The 22,701-nt window shown below is 46.0% G+C and overlaps 1 protein-coding gene across 5 annotated transcripts in view; it reads right to left on the bottom strand.

Annotated features, from left to right (window-relative positions):
• Positions 1-15,612: 15,612 nt before the first annotated feature.
• Positions 15,613-22,701, bottom strand: part of Fam53a (family with sequence similarity 53 member A) — a 32,007-nt gene continuing 24,918 nt past the window's right edge. For all 5 annotated transcript variants that reach the window (XM_050141160.1, XM_050141158.1, XM_050141159.1 and 2 more), the window contains one exon: positions 15,613-16,134. In XM_050141160.1, coding sequence (XP_049997117.1) covers positions 15,823-16,134 — 312 coding nt within the window. In that variant the 3' untranslated portion in view covers positions 15,613-15,822. The remainder of the gene's footprint in view (positions 16,135-22,701) is intronic.

Here is a 22,701-nt window from a genome sequence, read left to right as displayed (position 1 = left end):
GACAGCCTGAGTCCAATCCCTGGAGCCCGTGTGAAGGTGGAAGGAGGGAACTGGCTCCACAACATTGTCCCCTGGCGCTCATACCCACACGATGACAGAGGTGCACACACACTCAGTGAAACTTAAAAAGAAATAAAACAAAACTAGGGGATGAAGAGATGGCTCAGTGGTTAAGAGCATTGGCTGCTCTTGCAGAGAACCCAGGTTCAGTTCCCAGCACCCACATGGTAGCTCGCAACTGTTTATAACTCCAGTTCTAGGGCTTCTGATGCCCTCACACATACATGCAGGCAAAACACCAATGAGCATAAAATTTTTAAAAATTAAAAAAAAAACTATCCAGTCAGTGGGGGCACACACCTTTATTCCCAGTGCTTCAGAGGCAGAGGCATGTGAATCTCTGTGAGTTCGAGGCCAGCCTAGTCTACAGAGAGAGTTCCAGGACAGCCAGGACTATACAGAGAAACTCTGTCTCTGAACAAACATAAAAAATACGATTAAAAACCTGCAAATGTGTGCATTTTCACAGCTGCAAGCTGAGCAATGCTGTTTTGAGGAAGTGTCCCGATGGAGAGGGGTTAGTGGTCATCAGGGCTGAAGTAGGGTACTCCAGGGGACTTTCTTCAGGGGTTTCATTCGAGGGAAAAACGTTTGGGAATCAACAAAAGTGGTGTCTTCATAGTCTTGTGAATTAAATGCTACTAAACTGAGCCCTTTAAAATGGTTAACTTTATATTATAGGAAGTTTGCTTTAGAGTTTTAAGAAGACAGGCAGTTCATATATGTAGTAATGTATAAAATTAACATCCCAAATCAGGGAGCTTCATGCGTGCTAGCAAAAGGGCGTTCCTGGTAAGACCTCCCAACTGTTCAAGATAACATTTATGGTAGGGGAGACAAACTTGACACTTGACCTCAGCCCCACCCCTCCCAGCTGCCAGGACAGACTCCACCTGGGGAGCAGTTGAGTTGGGTAGGACGGCACCTGAGCCTCTGGAACTTCAGGAAACGCCTCTGCCCAGGCCCCAACCTCTGCTGTTCACGGCAGGGGCAAGGGGAGTTGAGAGGGGACTTGGACTGGCATGAAGCGCAGGTAACACTCATGTTCACTTATGTATGCCAAGGACAGTGCCTGGGTCTCCTCTGTCATGCAGCCCTGTGACTTCCAGCTCTGTGAAACATGTTCCTCATGACCTCTTTGCTCCTGAATGGGAGGGTCACTTCTATGAACAGGATCAACAGATGTGACAGGTCCCTGCGGGAAGAAGGCGACAAAGATTGGCTTCCACCTTTGGCACTTGCTTGTGAACCATGCTGTCCTTCTGGAGAGGCTGAGCGGCGGGAGCTGAGTGTGACTGACCCTGGAGGAATCGTCTGCAATCCAAAGGGCAGAGAGAGAGGAGCTCGTCCAAGTGGGGAAACTCATGAAAACGGTCACAGCTCATACAACTGAGAAAATACACATGGGCGTCCAGGCCTGACAGGGCAGCTGAGAGGCAAGTGGCTGGCCTAACGAAGTCGTTGGCACTGCCAGGAAGGAAAGTGAGGACTCCAGAGCCCCAGGCCCTGAGAAAGTGAAGCCCTTGCAGTTCCTAGGAAAAGGGCTAAAGGCTGGAGCTCCCCTTGTCACCAACAGGGAGAAATGGAAAGTCCGCAACAAGGCTACAGAAGTGACAAAAAGCAAAATGTAGAACTGGTCGGGTGGGATAAGAAAGTTCTCTGTCTGAAGGCTTCTGTCCCTGAGGCTGAGGAAGCTGGAGGCCCTAACTGAAGCGCTGCAACTTCCGCCCCAGGCTGGAGCACCGAGAACAGCAAGGCCAGTTAGCTGTGGGATCAAGGAACACCTTGAGGGGCCAGTTCTAGGGGCAAGAGCTCCCAGCTGCAGAGCCTCCCTAGCAGGGCCCATGGTAGAGACCGCAGGTGCTGTGCCAGACCAAATCCACAGCCAAAGTCGCTCCAAAAGTGACCCATGGGAGCTCCCCACAGAGACTCAGTGAGGAGGACTCCAAGGACAGCAAAGCAGCGTGAGCATCCAGGGAACCAGCGCTGAGGAGAGAACCTCACACACAAAGCTGCAGTGGTGAGGATTAGCTGGTATTTACCAAAACAATGCAAGCCAGGCAATGGGGACACTTCTTCCAGTCACAGAAAGGGGCTGGCGACAGCTAGAGCCCATCCTCGGGACTCACAGGGCAGAAGGACAGGATGGACTCCCCACAAGCTGTGCTCCTAAGTCCTGTGTGTGCTGTGGCATGCATGCCCCCAACAAGCCCACAATAAACAGTGTAATTTTTTAAAAAAAAAAAAAAGGATTTATTTATTTATTTATTATGTATGTATGCTGTGTTCTGTCTGTATGTGTGCCTGTAGGCCAGAAAAAGGAGCCAGATCTCATTACAATTGTGAGCCACCATATGGTTGTTGGGAATTGAACTCAGGACCTCTGGAAGAGCAGCCAGTGCTCTCAACTGCTGAGCCGTCTCTCCAGCCCACAAGTGTAATTTTTAAAACTAATGAAGAAACAAGCTCTACGTAGCAAACACCCTTCCAAAATGAGGCAAATAAAGTCATTGTCAGAGCCGTGAGAGCAGAGCTGCCAGACCCAAACACAGTGAATTCTGAGAAAGTGACTGAAGCTGAAGAGAAACAGGGGCAGAGGGCGCTCAAGTTTGCCAGGAAGAATCAGAAGCAGGAAAATGATAACCTTGGGCAAAAGAGAATTTAGGTAAAAATTATTAAAAAGACAAAAAAGGGTCAACTTAAAGTTCCAACCCATAGAATTGTATAATTCTAAACTTTTATGTGCCAACAAAACTGTGGGGGGAAAACAGAGAAAACAGCCAGTGAAGAATCGAACTCAGCAACCAATGACTAATGTATCAGGAAGTACATGACAGCACGTGCCTGTCAGCCCAGTAAAAAGAAGAGCTAGTGGTTAGCTTGAGCTATATAGACAGATCCTGACAGAAAAAAATATGAACCATGAAGATCCAGGTGTGGTGGCTCTCGCCTGTAGACCCAACACTCCGGAGGCAGAGGCAGGCGGGTCTCTGTGAGTTTGAGGCCAGCTTGGTCTGTATAGTGAACTACAGGACCGCCAAGGCTGTATTATAGAGAGACTTTGTCTCAAAAAAATTACAAGAAAGCAGGGGTGTAGATTTGTACAACATTAGCTATTACAGGTGTACATAGAAAGCAGGATGTCTCTTCAAAATAAAGGCTTTCCGAGTGCGCTGGTCATTTCCTCAACTTGACTCAAACCTAGACATATCTGGAAAGAGGGAATCCCAAGTGAGGAGTTGCCTCTGCCTGACTGGACTGTGGACGCTTCTGTGGAACATTTGCTTGGTTGCTGGTTTATGGAGAGAACCCTACTGGTCAAGGGAAGTATGAGCGTGAGCCTGGGAGCATGGTAAGCAACGTTTATCTGTGGTCCCTGCTTGAGTTCCTGCCTTGGCTTCCATCAGTGACGAACTGTAAGCCAGATAAACACTTAACTCCCCCAAGTTCCCGTTGGTCATGACGTTTATCACAGCCACAGAAAGCAAACTAGGGCACTGAGTACATGCAGAATGTCCACAGAAATTGCCACAAAGTTGAAAACAGCTTGCTGTTGTAATAAAAGTAAGATAGCAGCAAATCTTCCCATGGCGTGAGTGAGCATTAGGATGCCAAAGGGAACAGAACAAAATCAGAGCACATTAGCGCAGCGAGAACACGGACCAGCAGGAGCCCTCGCGCACGATGGTGGCACACTGTGGTATGGTCACCATGAAGACAGTTGGTACCTCAAAAACTAAAAACTGCTATTGGCAATATAGTGTTAGTTACTTTTTTCCAGGCTGGAACAAAAGACTTGTTAGAAGTGATTTAAGGAAGGGCTTATTTGGTCTCTGGAGGAGCAAGTATATCATCGGGTGCATGTGGCTGGCCACGTCGCAGGTCACACTGTGTCAACAGTCAGGAAGCAGAGCCATGAATACTGGCAGCCGGCTTGCTTTTCTCTTTTTATTCAGTCCAGGATCCCAATCTAATGACGATGGCACCCACATTAAGGCTAAGTCTTCTTGCCTCAGGTAAACCTTTCTGGAAACTCCTTCATGGACACAGCAGATGTGTTTCTGTTGTTATTCCAAATCCAGTTGTGGTAACAGTTTTCTCCTGGGGTGGGGTGGCTAAGCAACACTGAAGCACGATTAATAAAAACTCAGAGACAGAAATTGGGGTTCAACCTGAAGAACCAAAAAGCAAAGCAATCAGCCATTGGCTCTTACCTCTATCTCAGTCGGAAATAGCAATCCTGCCCCCGGGAATCTCAGGATGAGACTGAGACTGTGAGCTGTCTCCTCCTGTCTTATATTCCTGTCTAAGGCTGGGATTAATGGTGTGTACTACTGGGATTAAAGGATGCACCATCAGGTTTTGTGGCAGCTAGTATGGCTACTGGGATTAAAGGTGTGTGTTACCACTGCCTGCTCTGTAGACTGACCAGCAGAGCTGTTTTACTCTCTGATCTTCAGGCAAGCTTTATTTATTAAAATACAAATGAATGCCACTACACAACACTTCCTCCCAGACCCTTATGTGGTTTCAATGACAAACCAAGGTTTAGTTCCAAATTGATGGTCCCCCTGGGGAAGCAATGAATTTATTAGGCTACTTACAGAGCTTAAATGGGGCTGGCTACACAGGAGCATGGTTGACCTTAAAGCAGCCACACTAGGGCTAGAGAGATGGCTTAGCAGTTAAGAGCATTGCTCTTCCAAAGATCCTGAGTTCAATTCCCAGCAACCACATGGTAGCTCACAACCATCTATAATGAGGTCTGGTGCCCTCTTCTGGATTGCAGGCATACATGTAGACAGGATATTGAATACATAATTAATTAATTTAAAAAAAGCAGCCACACTAAATGTTTCTCACCTAGCATGGATGATGACATTCCCATGGCTATGTAGATGGAGCCCCTCCCAGTCTTCCCCAGCCTGTATACACTATCGCTCCAACAAAACAGCTAGGTGCAATTTGGGCAGAATTGCATACAACTGGCTAGAAGGAATGGCTAAATAGTCAGATGAGAGTACAATGACCCTTCATGCTCCTTCCGTTTGAGGAAATGTCAACAGGTAATAAGCCCAGCTATGATGATCCTGCACAGCAGACACAGCTGGTCTTAGGATGGTGGTTCTGCTCAGAGGACAGAGCCATACAGCACAGCCAGGATGCCAATTATGTAACCACCACACAGGACCCAGTGACTTTATCCCTAGGTATAGACTGAACAGAATGGGAAAAGGTCTCAAGAAGACACATGAACACCACTACTGTAGGTTCACAAGAACCCAAAAGAAGGCTGACAGGCTGGAGAGATGGCTCAGTGGTTAAGAGCATTGAGTGTTCTTCCAAAGGACCCGAGTTTGATTCCAGCAACCACATGGTGGCTCACAACCATTTGTAATGAGGTCTGGTGTCCTCTTCTAGCCTACAGGCATATATGCAAACAGAATATTGTATCCATAATAAATAAATAAATATTTTTAAAAAAATTAAAAAAAAGAAGGCTGACCCAAGACCCAAGTGCTTGTCAACAGTGGATAGAAAGCTGCATTTGAGGGAATATTACTCCATTTGAAAAAGAACACAGACACATCCACAATATGAATAAACATTGAGAAATTGTGTGGAATAAAGTGGGCCAGTCATAAGAATGACAATACATGAAGAATACAGAGTCAGTGTTGTGGGATATTTGTACTCTGTGTGAAGATATATTGCTGTGATCAGTTTAATAAAGAACTGAACAGCCAATAGCAGGGCAGGAGGTATAGGAAGGACTTCTGGGCAGAGAAAGAGGAAATAGGAGATGAATCTAGGTCCACTAGATACTAACCTGTATTTCTTTATTATCCTAAATATAATCCTATAATAATCAAACTTATCATGTTAGGTATGTTTTGGAGGTCAAACAGAGATTTTTTTTAAACAGAGATATATTTTAAATGGATAGGTGGTCTTCAAACACTTCAAAGACCCACAGAATATGGCATTTAAAATGTTTTAATAATGTAAGTCTTTTCATGACAGTGAGACAAGTCTGCTCCTGGAAGTACCAATTTACTTCAAAAGATTATGATAGACATCAAAGAACTTCTATATGGAGTTGTTTTCAATGTGGCAAAGCTAGCCATTTCTGCAAGAAACCGCCCTTTCCTAGACTACTGATAGTATGTTGTCTAAACTGGACATGCAGGACACAAAAGAAAGTGACTGCCAAACTTCGCCAAGGCAAAGCAGGACAGTCCTTCAAAATTCCTACTTCACAAAAATGTCTGCCAGATAGTCTACGCCTGTAGGCTGAAGATGGATGCTCCAATGTTGCAGAGGAAATGTGGGTGACTGCCCAGGCAGTCAGATGTCTTTGTCATTTCTATAGTTTTAGAAGTTGCTCATTCTATACTTCCTGTTTACTCAGGTAATAGCTATCCTTCTCATATCTTTTATGGGTTTGAATATTAGATACAGTTTTCCCTGTTACCACATTCAGAAAAGAAACTCACAAAAGAGGTGTAAAGTATATAGGGTTGGGAGACATAAAAGCTTAAATTGTTTATCTAAGAAAATGACTTGAGGTCTAAAAACAGTTTTGGGGTGGTAATACAGGTTAGGATAGAAAGTAAATTAGGTACAAAACTTTGGACTCACCAAGATAGGATATATAATGGAGTGTTTAGTTGAATTTTCCAATACTAATGGACTGGACATTGTAAACAGAATTCTTACCTAATAATTGTCCTTACTATATATGGCTTTACTATGTTAGAGTTAGAACATTTCCTTTTCATTTAAAAATGAGGGGGGAATGTTGTGGGATATTTGTACACTGTGAAGATATATTGTTGTGACTGGTTTAGTAAAGAGATGAACAGCCAATAGCTAGGCAGGAGGTACAGGCGGGACTTCTGGACAGAGAGAAAGGAAGTAGATGAATCTAGCCATGCAGAAGACACCACGGAGATGTGGGATGAGTGGAACACACAAAATGGGAAAGAGGTGAAAGTCACATGGTAGAACACAGATTAAATGATGGTCGTGGTTGCACAAGTTGTGTGTACTCATTACCACCGAACTGTACACTTAAAAATGGTTAAAGTAGCAAATTTTACCACTACTTTCAATGAAGAGGTTACCAAAGTCCAGCCTGGTTTGTTGCATTTTGTGATGACAGACCAAGCTGCCACATGGCTTTAGGGGATAAATAAAACAGGAGTAAAATCCCAGCTCCATCTACAATTTTAATTAACAAATTCAGGAGACACCAAAATGCTCTATTTGAAAATCTCCCAAGGTGCCTTCCTGGGGCTCTGTGATTTAACCGCATGAAGCCCCTACAAGGCTGGAAAAAGAGCATTGAGCCCCAGGGCAAGCCCACCTCCACTACATTCTGTGCAGGAGACCCCACAGTCCTTGGGGTGAGCCCAGTAACATCAAAGGTGTCTGTCTTCCATTCAGAGTTAGAGGGTTTCTGGTCCCACCCTCAGCCCTGATCACCATAGTGCCAGTGAGCCTAGGACATGTGTTATAAGCATGGATGCAGACTCCAGCTCAACCTGGGAAGGCCAGTCTTTAGACCATCCTGAATGATGCATGGATTTCACCAGAGACCCTGAACCAAGAGAACTAAACTGGAGTGAGTCCTCTCACAGATGTCTGTATATTCACAGATCCTAGTACTGCACAGATAAAATGTTTACCCCAAACCACAGATCATTCTACACATACGCATACACATGTGCCTGGATATGGATGCAGACTGCACCTGAGTATATATAAATCTACACAGTTACATAGATGCACATAGTACATACACAGAAACACACACAGATCCACATACAAACACATAGGTACATAGACACATATATCTGAGTTCACACACACAAATAGGTACATATAAGTTTATAGACCCCTCACAGAGGTAGGCACATAGCCATCAGGCACATATTTGTGGCTATGTGTGTAGGGCTGTGCAGTGTATACACATGCACAAGCACAGAGGCACAAGGATGGACATGATACTTCTATGTATGTACATATAATAGTGTGTGAGTGCCCACTTTCATGCGTACACACAGTTCTCTATAGACGTCATTATTTAAACTAACACAAGAAACTTAACAGTTCAGAAGAGGATCTTAAACTAAGCCAGATGGTCTGGAAATCCGGAGATGCTCTCCTAAATTATTCCTAAGCCAGAGAGTTAATAAAATACGGTGACAGGCGATTTTACAATTATAGTGAGAGAGCAACTGCACATTCATGGAGCAGCTTCAGGGAGTTGGCGGAGAATTCACAACCTTAAATGTTTTTATTACTGAGCAAGAGCGACTGAAAATAAATGAACTAAACATTCGACACAAGGAGGGAAAAACAGAACAATAAAGTAAATCCACAGGAGGCAGGAGGGGGTAAAGATAAAGGCAGATTAATGAATTGGAAACAAGAAAAATGGGAGTGCCTGTCAGTAAATCCAAGAGCTGGTTCCTCTAAATAAATAAATAAAATAAACAAACCTTGGGCCAGTCTAATCAGCAAAGAGAGACACACACACAGAGGCCCACAAGGATGCAGAGAGGGAGTCAGAGCAGCAAAGGAGATTAAATGTGACAAGTTAATACAGCTGATATTCTTGACAAAATTGACAATTTTAGGACAATATATATTACCAAAATTAACTTAAAGATGCTTAAAAAAAAAAGTCCAAGTCCATAACGGCAGAGCAATAGGAGGTGTGTCGTGAGCCTCCAGCTGGTGATGGGGTAGGAGCCCACCCCTCAGAACGACCTCTGTGGGACCTAGGACACCTCAGGGAGGGGCTCTCTGGCAGTGGGAGGTGAATGGCAGATGAAACTGACTGAGCCCCTTCTTGGGGCACTGGTTGGTGACTCCTGTGAGGGATGGGGCTTCTTCCTGGCTATGTAGATGGCTGAGCTGGAGGTTGAGGACCTGAGGCCATGGTGGACACCATCTGCCTGTGGCCTTGATTTGGGGGATGATGGGAGGGGCCTGAGTTTTTTGTGCAACCAGAACCCCTTGTTCAGGTGTTGGGAAGAGAGCAAAGTGTGCAGGAGGAGAGAACCAACTGAGGCGGTTCTAGATACCCTCTGAGCTCTATTCACGTCCCCCATGGATTTGAGTATGAGGCCATAATCCCCACATACTGTCCAGATACCAGGGAGCACAACAAAGAGAGAGGACCAGCCTCTGAGTCAGCTCACAGATTCTGTCTGGTTTCACATGGATATCATATGTGCCGTGTGCTATGCTTTGGGAGGAGTCTTCTTTTTCTCTGTTCTCAGACACTGTGAAGATTAGTTGAGCTTGATGGTGAATTCCTGTAATCCTTGCACTCAGGAGAAAGAGATTAAGAATTCAAGGTCACCCTTGTAAATGATCAGGATTTCCTTGCTTTGTAGACGAGGCCATAAACTCACCGTCAGGTGGGTGAGATGACTGAGCAGGAAAGGCGCCACCCACTAGCCTGACAAACTAAGTCCAATTCTCAAAAACTGTAAGGTGCAAGGAGAGAACTGATGCTGGACGATCTGACTTCCACATGCCCAATAGGACACATGTTCTTAGACACTCATGCACATGTGTGGCATGCTCACATGTGAGCATACACAACACATAAATGCAATATTTTAAAAAAATGTGTATGTCTGGGACCTGCAGAGGCCAGAAGAGAATGTTGGATCCCCTCGCACTGGAGTTACAGATGGTTGTGAGCTGCCACATAGGTGCTGGGAATCAAATCCAGGTCCGCTAAAAGTGCAGCAAGTGCTTTTAGCTGCTAAACCATTTCTATACCCCATAAATGCAATTTTTAAGGTTTTTTTTTAATCATGCAGGTGGTAGTAGTGCATGCCTTTAATGCCAGCACTCAGGAGGTAGAGGCAGGCAGATCTCTGAGTTCGAGGTCAGCCTCGTCTACAAAGCAAGTTCTAGGACCCAGGATAGACAGAGCTGTTACACAGAGAAACTGTCTCAAAAGTCCAAAAAACAAAAACAAAAAAACCTTCTCAAAAAAAGAAACATAACAAATAAAAAAAAATCTAGAGTTACGCTTATCTTTTATTTATTTATGTATGTGAATGCTTTACTTGAATGCATGCATATCACCAAGTGCATGCCTGTCAGCCCCTGGAACTAAGGTTACAGATGGTTGTGAACCACCATGGGGTGCTAGGAATCAAACCTGTGTTCTCTGCAAGAGCAAGCACTCTTAACTGTGGAGCTGTCTCTCCAGCCCACTGTATCCTTTTTTTTCTAAAATAAACAAACAAGGTCTTACTCTGTAGCTCAGGCTAGCCTGAAACTCATGATTCTCCTGCCTCGGGATGAATGCTGATATTAACAGGTATACACTACCATACCCAGCTCAGGTCAGGCATTCTTTATAATAAGATTTCTAACTACCATTCATACAAGCCTATGGCCACAGGACTATCTGTGGGTTCTTTTTCCTCTGGAGTCAATTTCTGACAGTATCTTCTCAAAGTGTAGATAGAAGTTTCTGTCCTGCCTGGTATCACAGCCACTCAGTCCCAAAGAAACACACAAGGCTTATATTAATTATAAACTGTTTGGCTTATTAGCTCAGGTTTATTAACTAACTCTTACAACTTAAATTAACCCATAATTCTTGTCTATGTTTAGCCACGTGACTTGGTCCCTTTTCTCAGTGTAGAATTCTCATCTTGCTTCCTCTGCATTTGGCTGGTGACTGCATCCCTGCCTTTTCTCTTCCCAGAATTCTCTTAGTCTGGTTGTCCCGTCCATACTTTATGATTGGCTAATGGTCAACCAGCTCTTTATTAAACCAATACAAGTGACAAATCTTTACAGTGTACAAAAGCATTATCCCACAGCACAAAGTCCATCTCCTCTGAGCGGTCTCTGATGTCCTCTCCTTTTCTTGTGACCTACCTTTTTGCCACTGCCCCTCCTTCCATTCCTAGAAGTGTTGATCATTTTTGAAACCTTGTTCAGTCTGATGGTTAAGTTTTGATGTCAATTTGACACAAGCTAGAATCACCTGGGAAGATAGTCTCATGGAGGATTTAGATCAGGTTGGCCTGTGAGGGACTGTCTTGATTTTCTTAGTTGATTTAGGAAGGCCCAGTCACTGTAGGTGGCATCACACCCTGGCTTTGGGTCCTGAGTTGTGTTAAGAGTAAAGTGGGCTGAGCAGTAGATACACACATATTAACATCTCTCTGCTCCTGACATGGATGTAAGGTGACTGTTGTTTCCGATTCCTTGATTTTCCTGCTATAATGGACCATCACCTGAAACTGTGGACCAAAATAAACCCTTTTGTTTTGGTGGTGGTGGTATTTTATCATAGCTACAGCATGCAAGTAAAACATTCACACACATAAAGTAAATAAATCAAAAGATAAGCATGGCTCTGGATGTTTTTTGTTGTTTGTTATTTATGTTTGAGGGGCTTTTATTTTTGTAGTATTTTATTTTTGTAGTTTTTTTTTTTTTTTTGTATGTGTGTTTTGTTTTGCTTGGTTTGGTTTTAGTTTGGGTTTTTGAGACAGTTTCTCTGTGTAACAGCTCTGACTGTCCTGGATTCTGGAATTTGCTTTGTAGACCAGGCTGGCCTTGAATTCAGAGGTCTGCCTGCCTCTCTCTCCTGAGTGTTAGAATTAAAGGCGTGATAATGAATAAGACAGTCTTGTTCAGCCATAGGCATAATCTGCTGGTCAGTTTTCCTGCTGCATGGTGGTCAGTCTCTTGTATTTCTGCTTTCATTTTATTTCTTCTCTCCCCTTAAAGGTTTATTTCAGCTTTGTTGTATGGGTATTGTGCATGTCTATGCACCACCTGTGTGCCCACAGAGGCTAGAAGAGGCACTGGGTCCTTTGGAACTGGAGTTACAGACATTTACTGTCAATGCCCCAGCCCTTCATGGATTCCAGGCAAGTACTCTACTGTCCAGCTATGCCCAGGCCTCACTGGAGGAGTCTAGGCAAGTGCTTTGTCATGGAACCCAGCTAGTTCTAAGTGTCTTCTCTAATTCCTCATTTTCTTCTTTGACCTATGAGTTACATAAGTGACTTTCTTTTTTAGGATTTATATGTGTGCATGAAAACACTTTTGACACTTGTGTGGGTGCCTGTGGAGGCCAGAAGAGGGTGTTGGATGCCCAGGAGGCAGGATTACAGGCAGCTGGTAGCCACCTGATACGGTGCTGGGGCTGAACTCAGGTCCTCTGGAAGAGCAGTAAGTGGTCTTCATGGCTAAACCATCTCTCCAGTCTTCTTATCAATTTTTTTATTATAGATTTGTTTATTCATTTATTATGTGTACAGTATTCTACCTCATACCAGAAGAGGGCACCAGATCTCACTACAGATGACTGTGAGCTACCACGTGGTTGCTAGGAATTGAACTCAGGACCTCTGGAAGAGCAGCCAGTGCTCTTAACCTCTGAGCCATCTCTCCAGCCCTTCTTATAAATTTTTTTTAAAATAAAGTTTTCTTTGTTGTTATAGAGGTATGATCAGATAGCTACGGATAAGTATCAATTTTTTGACATGTATTGATACATCCTCCTGACCTATGCATGGTCACACTTTGACTAAGATTCCCCATGCCTGAAAGGCTGTGACTCCCATTGTTAGGAGCACCATCTGGGACACACGTGAGCTGTCTGTCTTACCGCTTACCAGAATCCCCATTGGGACAGGGAACTGGTGACTTTTTCCTTTAATCTGCCCTGTTTTGCCATGGAAGTCAGATTCTGAGGATAGCTACATTTGTGGTTTCTTCCTATTCAGATTTTAGTCTGTTTGCACTTATGTATCTGAACTCGTGTTTACCATACTATTGTGCCCCCAGACCCTGTTCTCTTCTCTGAAGCCCAGGTCCCCTTGCTGCATCCAGCACCCCAAGCTTGTCCCCAGAACCTTTGCACCATCTGTTCTCCCTAAGCAGAACACGCCTCCTCAGATGCTTCCCCACAAGACAAGAGCAGGGACCAGTCACAAGACGGATGCCTGAAACCAGGTTTTCTGGTGAGCCTGAAGAGGTGTCTGTGCCGGCCAGACCTGAGTGAGGTGTCAGGCCACAAGGCTACATTATTTTCAGGATCCACTGCCGTATCTACACCAGCAGGACCTGCTCCACCTGAGCCCCACAGGACAGGCAGAGGTGTCTGGGCCAAGGGGAGGATGTCTCCTATGAAGATGGCATTCAAGAAGCAGGAGCCAGTCGAGCAAGGGGAGCTTGCTCGCCTGAGCAGGGCATCAGGGTCCACAGCAGGTTGGACAGGGCTGCCAGGGTATGTCTCTGCCCCTCACAGCAATAAGAGTCAACATCTATCTCAATGGATTCAAGAATAAGCAAGCCTCAGTTTGTCCTTGAAAAACAGTGAGTCTAACAGATTCTAACATGTAAGTGCCTCTGAGACATATAAATCAGACAAGACCCACACGATTCCATTGTTCGGGGACAAAGGTGGACTAGAAAGGTAGAGAGGGTGATAAACAGGGGAAAGGGCTTCAGCTTCAAGATACTGAAAGTTTTAGGGCTGGACAGACGTCTCAGAGGTTAAAAGCACTAGCTGCTCTTGTAGTAGGACCTGAGTTCAGTTCCTAGCACCAACATGGTGGCTCACAACCCTCTGTAACTCCAGTCCTAGAGATCATCTTCTGACCTTCAAGGACACCAGGCATAGTTACACATTCAGGCAAAACACACATACACATTACATAAGTAAATGGTAAGCTTAAAAAATAAAGAGCACATGCAAAGTTCTGGAGATGGAAGTCACACAATTATCTTGATGTCGCTGAACTGTGTACCTAAAGCAGGACACTTGCCAAATGACAGCTCTGAGGATGATGGGAAATCAGCCTCACTGAGAGATGTGGAGGGCAGAGGCAGGGCTGTACTCCCATCTCGATGCTGCTGGCACAGGTGAGGATGCAGGAGGAAGTCTGGCAGGCTTGTAGCTAGCAGCAGCCTAGCTGCAGTCAAGGGGCAGGAAACAAGGCACCAATGAAGGTCCAGAGGAGGGCCCCACCCAGGCTGAGGACTTAGGGTGGGGCTCAGAGGCCCAGAGCAGGAAACAGGCAACTGAGGGGAGGCAGGCAGGGGCAGCGGAGGGCTTTGGGAACAGAAGACATGGTAAGCAGGTCTAGTAGCCTCTGTGAGGCCTGAGTTCTCTGTCTAAGAACTAAAGGCACATGGAATTATCACAAGCAGGCAGGTGATAGGTAGCCTCAGCTGGGCTTGACTAAGCAGGTAGCCACTCAGGCATGCAGACGGTATATAAAAGAAACCAATTGTCCCTATAGTCCTCTATGAGATTAACCCCCTTTCAGTAGGCCAGGTGGCTAAGAGGCCCGTGTTGACACAGGGAATACTGAGCAGCCTTAGAAAAATGTACTCAGGGTGACAGGCCAAGGACTGGGTGAGCTCACACAGGATTCTAGTGGTCCACAGCAAGGGAGCAAGGACACTGGTTACAGAGTTGAGATCAGAAACCAGAGAAGGGCAGTTCCCAGTGCTAAGCCACAAGCCTTGCAGGGTCTGAGTACCTGGCAGTGCTGACCCTCATCAGCCCTGGAAATGCCACATTGCACAGCTGGTTGCAGAATTATGAAATCACATTTGGCAATCCTTGGCCTGAGTGAGTCGTCTGAGTAACACACACTGTGATAAGGGCCACTAACCAGACCAGACTGTCCTGGAACTAAACACTAAAGCTTTGGTGTGGCCATGTGAACTAGCTGGGCCACTGCCTGCCTCACAGGGCTCTGCAGATGCAGCCCAAGTTCCAACAGCAACAAAAGCTCTGGGCCATCAATGGAAAGGAAACCTTTAAGGCCATGTCACAGCTGTGCAAGCGACTGTGTCAGACAAGCACCACTGAACACACACTCACTGACACGGGTGCCACTGTCTGCTGATGGGGGGAGGACTGGGAACACACCACTGGTTTCCAGTGACAGGAAAGATAAGAGACCCTGAAAGTCAAACCCCACTAAAACTTGATGTATGCCCAGATCATCTGACAGGGAAGCAGGACTAATGTCAATCACCTTTCATAAATTTTCTTGAAAAAAAAAAAAAAAACAAAAACAACCATTTTCTCCAGAGATGATCATTTCCTGTGCTGTCCTCAAGCCCTTCCTAGTAATAGTGGTCCTCAGTGGACATCTTAGGGAGGAAATCCCTGAAGAGGAGCTAGCTGTGCTGCCAGCAGCATCACTTTTGGGGACTGGTATGGCCACTTCACATCCCAGAAGCTCAACATCATGGGGCTACAGAAAAGCAGACTCAGGACTCAGCAGTGGGATCTCATACATCAGCCCAGCCAGCTGCTAGAAGGCCAGGTGGTCACCAAGCCATAGTTAGTCAACCACAGACACCAAGGGCCAAGGGTGCAGACCACCCCGAGCACCCAAGGCTGTGATCCCTCCACAGGGAACCTGCAACCATCAGCCTCAAAGTTGTCAAGCAAATCATACTCTCTTTTCACAGTAGGTTTCTGACAAAAAAAAAAAAAAAAAAAAAAAAAAGCAGAACTAGTCAGAATCTAGGCAGAACCATGTTTAATACAATGCCCTCTGAAAACCCATTTCAAAATAGAGAAGCTCTCCCAAACTATAGAAGCCATAAAAATGCAAAATACTTCTTTAGGAAAAACTGAATCAAAATTACGCCTCAATTTTCAAAATAACACACAAGTTATTTCCACTGGTCAGGCACCAAGGTGACAAGACAGTAACTACGCTCAGTCAAAATTCAGTTGTTCTCGATCTGCTCCAGGTCCAGGTCGTTGTGGTCCAGTGGGAAGACACCCTCCTCTCCTGCACTGTCCCAGTCACTGGGCTCCCCACTGCTCCCACCCTCTCCTGTGCTGGCCTCTGGCTCCTCTGAAGCCCAGGCACTGGGGCTGGTTGGGCCAGGTCTAGGGATCCTTGGGCTGGAGCCAGGTGTGATGATGCCCACAAGGCCCTGAGAGTTACACGGGGAGGACACAACAGTCTTCGCCTGGGTATCGTCCTCATCATCTTCATAGTCCAGGGAGCAAAGGCTCTTTGAGTTTTTTAAAGTCTGCAATAGAAAAGACAGGGGCTGAAGGCATTTCTGATACGTGTGCAAGACAACATTCTGCCTGCCACAGCACTGTGTCCTCAGTGTCCAGCCCACTCCAAACAGCCACCAAGCACCAGTTACCAGTTACTTGGGCTGTTTCCTGGACTCTGCTCATCCCCATCCCTGGCCTTATCAGAAAGCAGGGCCACAGAGTTCCCATAGTACCTACTAGGTTGGTACTGGGAAGACCATTTGGTACTGGACCCACCCAGAGAGGACTGCATCAGAGCCCATCTAGTTCTCAGGAGACAGACTATCCAGGAAGATCCCAATGCAGCCCATCTCCAACAACACCCAGTTGTTCCCAAGAGACCTCAGGCAAGGTCAGCCAGTTGGAACTCATTAGACCCCCAAACACCCATGATTCATTCCTCAAATCCTAACAGCCTCAACCCTGCTTCTCACCTTCCTCTCTCATCTTCTAAAGGCTAACCTTCCTCAAATACAACATGTGGAAAGCTTTATCATCCTAAATCATCTAAGAAAAAAGCACACATATATACAGAAGAGGCCTCTGATTACCCTTTTCCAGGCATGCACTCTGAGGCCTGCCAGCATCTTAGGATGCCTCCAGTATATAGCTATCCAAGACAAACCCAGGGCTCAGAGCCATAAGGGCCAGCTGAGAGGCTGTGTTGTCTGCATGTCCTCTGGAAATTCAACTGTCAGTCTCTGCCCCAAACCAGAGTTCTCTCCCAGTTCCAATAGTCCTTGCCTACTCAGAGGGCTTCTTAGACTGTTCACACGTCTCTTAGAAGTCACCTACATCCTCAAGATGCACATACAGTAGGGCTACATCAGACCAACTGCCTCTGACATGGCTAGGCCTTGTTTCCCTGCCCCTTCCCTGGTATGACCTTGTTTCCCCTTCCAGGAGTGCCCAGTCCCTTTCACATGCCCTATGTTCTCCCCGCAATCTCCAGCAGGCTCCTCTGAACTGGCCTCTGACAGGTGCCATGGCTGAGGAGTCTAAAAGGCGTGTGAGTACAGGGACAGCAACACAGATGACACAGACCATGCAAGCCACGCTGGCCGTCAGAACACAAGGTAAACAGTGCTATAAGACAACAGAAAAAGCCTTTCTAAGTGCCTCCTAATTGAGACTGAGAGACACAGAGTCACAAAAATAGAGACACACAGAGAAAAACAAAGTAACCCAGGGTGGCTTAAACTTGCTATGTAGGGGCTGGAGAGATGGCTCAGCAGTTAGGGTTCTGGCTGCTCTTCCAGAGAATCAGAGTTCAATTCTCCGGCACCCACATGGCAGCTTCTGTAGTTCCAGTTCCAGGGGATCTGACACAGCCACACATTCAGGCAAAACATCAATGTACATAAATAAAAATAAATTAAAAAAAAACTTGCTATGTAGCTGAGCCTTGAATTTCTGATCCTTCTGCTTCTTCCACCTTCTGAATGCTGGGTTTCAGGCATGTGCTTACCACTCTGAGCAAAAATCTATTTTTTGACAAGAAGATCCCTAGAAACGGTCCTATCACAAACAGACAGAGATACACAAGTCCTGTGGAGAACAGAGCAGTGCTTTTATGGGAATTACTTGTCTCCACAAGACAAGCTGCAGTATCTTTTGTTTTTATTGTTCAACTATAAAGAGTGACACCCTGCTGAGCATGTGACATTTGACAGTGTACACAGCTATTATCCTAGTCCTTGGGAGCTGGAGGGTAAGAGGATCTCAATTTCTAGGCTAACTGGGGGTGGGGCAAACAGAGAGACCCTGTCTCAAAAACAGTAAACCAATTTGAGAAGTAATATTCTTTTTTTTTTTTTTATTATGTATACAGTATTCTATCTGTGTGTATGCCTGCAGGCCGGAAGAGGGCACCAGACCTCATTACAGATGGTTGTGAGCTACCATGTGGTTGCTGGGAATTGAACTCAGGACCTTTGGAAGAGCAGGCAATGCTCTTAACCACTGAGCCATCTCTCCAGCCCCCGAGAAGTAATATTCTAAAGAGCAAATCCTTAAAGATATCAGCAGCTAGATTCTGGTCACAAAAATAAAAAGGCATAATTTATATTTTACTCAAATCAAGATAAATTTGACTATCCATGTCACTGTATCAGCTGGAAGACCTGTGCCAGTTTGTTTCCTGTGCCCCTCCTGGACAATAAAAACATCCAAGTGCAGGACAGTAGACCATGGGCACACACCAGCAGCCCGATCCTGTCTTGACAAGACATATACTTGGGTCTGCAGTCAGAAGCCTGCCCTCAGGACGTGTGAAAACACTGCTGGGCCCCACTGCCCTCCGAGTCAGCTCCTCTATTCACAGAGAAATTGTGGGAGTGTCATATATCAATCTGTTGATTTCATTGGTTAAGTTATAATAAACCAGCTGCTTGGCCTCATGGCTTGGAACATAGATGGGAGGAGTAAACAGAATAGAATTCTGGGCGGAAGAGGAAGTGAGGTCAGACTCTGCTCTGCTCCTGAAGAGACACCATGCTCAGCTCTCCCGGGTAGACGCGATAGCTCTGCTCTCTGAGGCACACGCGATGAAGATGGACATAGGCTAGAATCTTCCTGGTAAGCGCACCTTGGGGTGCTTACAAACATTACTAGAAATGGGCTAGTCCAGGTGCGAGAATTAGCCTGTAAGGGCTAGAGTTCATGGGCCAAGCAGTTCTTAAATGAATACAGTTTGTGTGTTGTTATTTCGGGCATGAGCTAGCCAAGCGGCTGGGGTGTTGGGGACGCAGCCTCGCCGCTCCTATTTCAACAAGAAATAACTACCAATCAACAAAGAACCTGACACAAAACCAGCATCTTTGAGAAAGCCAAACCAGAAAATAGGGGCCACAGGTCATACTTATGCTGACTTGAACTGGCAACATCAACATCCCCAGAGGATGTCCCCAGAGGAGGACCAAACACCTACTGCCACTCATGATGATCTGCATGTAAGTAAACAAACTGACAGGAGCTACACATGCCAGAAATCCTTACAGTGCAGTGACACCGACATGTTCTGCTGTGTCCAGTGACCACCACTGCAAGCCTCCTCAGCCATAGTGAGCCAGGCAGGTTCTGGGAAAACAGTGCCTCCTACAACTACACTGACATCCCAGGGTTTGCCTCTCCACCCCGGCACTGACCACATGCTGAGGAAGCCACCTGGCAGATAAAGACACCTAACCTGTGTCCACAAGCTCCACTTTCTGCTAGCAAAACTGCGCTACAGGCCAAGGCAAAGCCAGAGTCTGAGTCAGGTAGAATAAGCCACACCTAGAGTCTAGCTGTGTGTGTGTCTGTGCCAGGCCAAGATCCCAGTATGGCCAAGAAACATCAACTGACTTTTGGACATAACCAGGAGGGCCTCCCTCAGGTGTCAGGGAGGGAAAACATCAGCCTGTTCCACATTACAGAGGCCTGAGGAACATAGAACATCCATACCTTGGTATTTGACAAAAGATGGCCAGAGCACACACGCACACGTGTGAGTATGTCCCATATATGTCACAGGGAGTCCAGTCCTTCTGACCACCCTGCAGTGCCTGCCCCAGCTCTGCTCAAGAAGAGAGGCCTCTGCTCAGGAAAGAGAAAATTTCAAAAGTAGATAAGGGTTCTAGGAACAGTGGGGATAGGGGGACTAAATAAAGCCCTGTGCCCCAAATGCAGAGTTCCAGGACCCTGGAGGGCTCCACTCTCCAGGCAGATTGACAAGTCTTCCCAGGGATTCAGTCTCTAAAGAAATGGCCAGAAACACAGGAGTCCCAACACCAGACTACTCCAGAAAACTCAAAGTTGAGGTGTGCTCAGACCCATGTCTCAAACAGGAGCAAATGGAAGGTGGCACCAAATACTAGAGGAACCATCTCACCTGAAGACAGATCAGAATAACCATGAGGGACACCCTGTAGGGACACCCTGTAAGGACAAGAGCCAAAAAATAATTCTCCCTCTCTCAACAAGATGCAGAGTTCAGAGGGGTAAGACATCCCTAGCCTTTCAAAAGAAGATTCACTGGACTGGCAGACAAACACCAAGGAGACAGGAAAAGACACAGTGGGGAAACTCAAAGGATCATCCCAGAAGTGGACACCCAGTTGGCAGACTTCCCTGGGTGGGACTGGCTTCCTACACAGGTGCTGGAGATCAGACTCAGGTCCTCAGGCTTGGATAGTGAACACTTTACTGACTGAGACGTCTCCCCAGCCCTCAAGCATTCCTTTTTTAAAGGAATGCTTTCAAAAGTCCTCACAAGGACTTTAAGGGTTTTTTTTTTTTTTTTTTTTTTTTTTTTTTTTGACAGGTATGTGACATACTTTTAATTCCAGCACTGGGGTCACAGAGATAAGAAGGTTCCTGGGCCTATGGTCACTTGGCCTAGCCAAACTGGTGAAGCCCATGTCCCAGAGAGAAACCTTGCTTCAATTAAAAAAAAAAAAACAGTGGTTCCTAAACTAGCATAATCCCTTACTGCATCATAAATATTTGCATATTTGCTCTTATACCACAGGTAAGTGTAGTCCTCAGCCCTCATCAAAGAAACTTCTCTGCAACAGACGAAGACCTACAAACAATCAAAAATACAGAATCATGGAGCCCAGCCCCAATGGACACATTTACAACTCTCCACTTAAGGTTCAGAGAACACTGTAGAAGAGGGAACAGAGAGATTATAAGAGTCAGAGGACCAAGGAGTTTGATGTGAGACTGGGTTTCCTACTAATGTCAGAAAGCATCTGTATGCTTTTTTTTCTCACCAACATGACTGTCTAAACACGAGTTAAACAATAACAACAGACATGCCAAAGAGAACCAGGGAAAAGACCACAAGGCCTCAACCCCACACACAAAAAAACTACAGGTATATATATGCATTAATAAAAATTAGTGAAAAAAAGGCCATGAATTTGAAGGAAAGCAAGGAGAGGTATAAGCAAAGGTTTGGAGGGAAGGGAAGGAAAGGGAAATGATGTAATTATAATCTCAAAAATAAAAGAATAGTTTAAAAAATACAAAATAAAGTGGGTGACATTCCTAAGCATACCATCCAAGGCTGAACTCTGTCTAGATCATTGTACACATGAACACATATGCCCACATGTAAATACACACACAAATAAAAGTAAAAGCAAATACACAAAATCCACAATGTTATTCTCACCTGGCCTCCTATACTACTCCCCCTGCCCCTACAACACCATCTGTCTGCACAATCCCAGGTGTTTGAGCCAGTGCCTGCTCAGTACACAGTCACTGCAAATGGTTTGCAAGCCAGTCCCATAAAGCAAATGCATCATGGTGCATGTGGACTACAACGGACCTCACAGAAATTAGCTGCCGCGAAACACTGCAGTGCCTCCTTGCCAGCTCCTCACAACACACACGCTGGAAAGATTAAGAACATTAATGTGTCCCACAAAGGTCAACGGTCAGGAACCACAGAAGGGAGCTGGGAAGCAGGTCCTGCAGGCAAGCATGACCAGGACCTTCCTAGTGAGCTTCCTGTCCTGTGACCTGAAGTCACGGGATAGTGAGACAGCACAGCTCAGATTCTTCCAGCTGAACTGGGCTCACCTGCTACCCAGCAACAGCTAACTATCCAGTGATGCTGACCAGTGAGTAAGTCACAAGGGGTTATGGGGACTCCACAGCTAACTATCCAGTGATGCTGACTGTAAGTCACAAGGGTTATGGGGACTAAGTGGAGACTGACTAGAACAGAGGGCATCCGAATCCTGAAGCAGACAGCTGGGGTAGGGAGAAGGGACAGCCACAATGGAGCAGAGATGAGGTGGGGCCCATAAGACACCCTACCTCCACAATGAGCCCATGGACAGATTTACTTTTCTTACCTCCTATGGAGCCCAGAGTGTTCATAGCATCTCCAGAGCAGGACTATCCCTTGGTTATCACCCCGTCTTTGTTATACACTATCCCCTTCCCCAAAAGGTACCAAGTCAAGGACTCCTCTGCCGGCATCCTCATCCTACGCTGCCGTCACCCTGGCATATGTGATGATGCCATATGCCACACCCAAAGCACTGGCTAGCAGGAGAAGCTTGGGTATCCAAAACTTGTTAACTTTCCAACAGCCGACATCACACTAAAGGCACCACCACTTCCCTTCTATCAGACCTCTACAGTCACACCAGGGAGACTGGGCTTTCAACCCTCATAGTGACCAGGAAGACCTGGAAAACCTGACTGTCAGGAAGATCAACAGTCACACCAGCAGAATACAAAATAAGACATCAGCAGGAACTACACTACTTTCCACAAGCCTGGGACTGCCAGACAGGCTTCTCCCAACCCAATGGCACTCTGTCCCATCTGTACTGTCCCAATATGGCCTCACCAGACACACTAAAGCAGCTCCTTTCAGGACAGCCCTGGCACCACCCACAACACCCAGAGTTTGACGTGCACTCACAGCAGTGCCTACAGGAGGCAAATCAGGCTTGAAGCCTTGGGACAGGTATGGGTGATAGGGAGTCAGGGAACTGCCAATGCCAGTCACCAAGAGAAGAGAGGCACAACTCTGCAAGAAGTACCAA

The sequence above is a fragment of the Alexandromys fortis genome, unplaced genomic scaffold (genome assembly GCF_014885135.2).
Source record: "Alexandromys fortis isolate MF-2015 unplaced genomic scaffold, M_Fortis_MF-2015_v1.1 scaffold_7, whole genome shotgun sequence".
Lineage (NCBI taxonomy): Eukaryota > Metazoa > Chordata > Mammalia > Rodentia > Cricetidae > Alexandromys > Alexandromys fortis.
The sequence above is the reverse complement of the archived record's forward strand: the minus strand, read 5'-3'. Positions and strand labels throughout refer to the sequence as shown.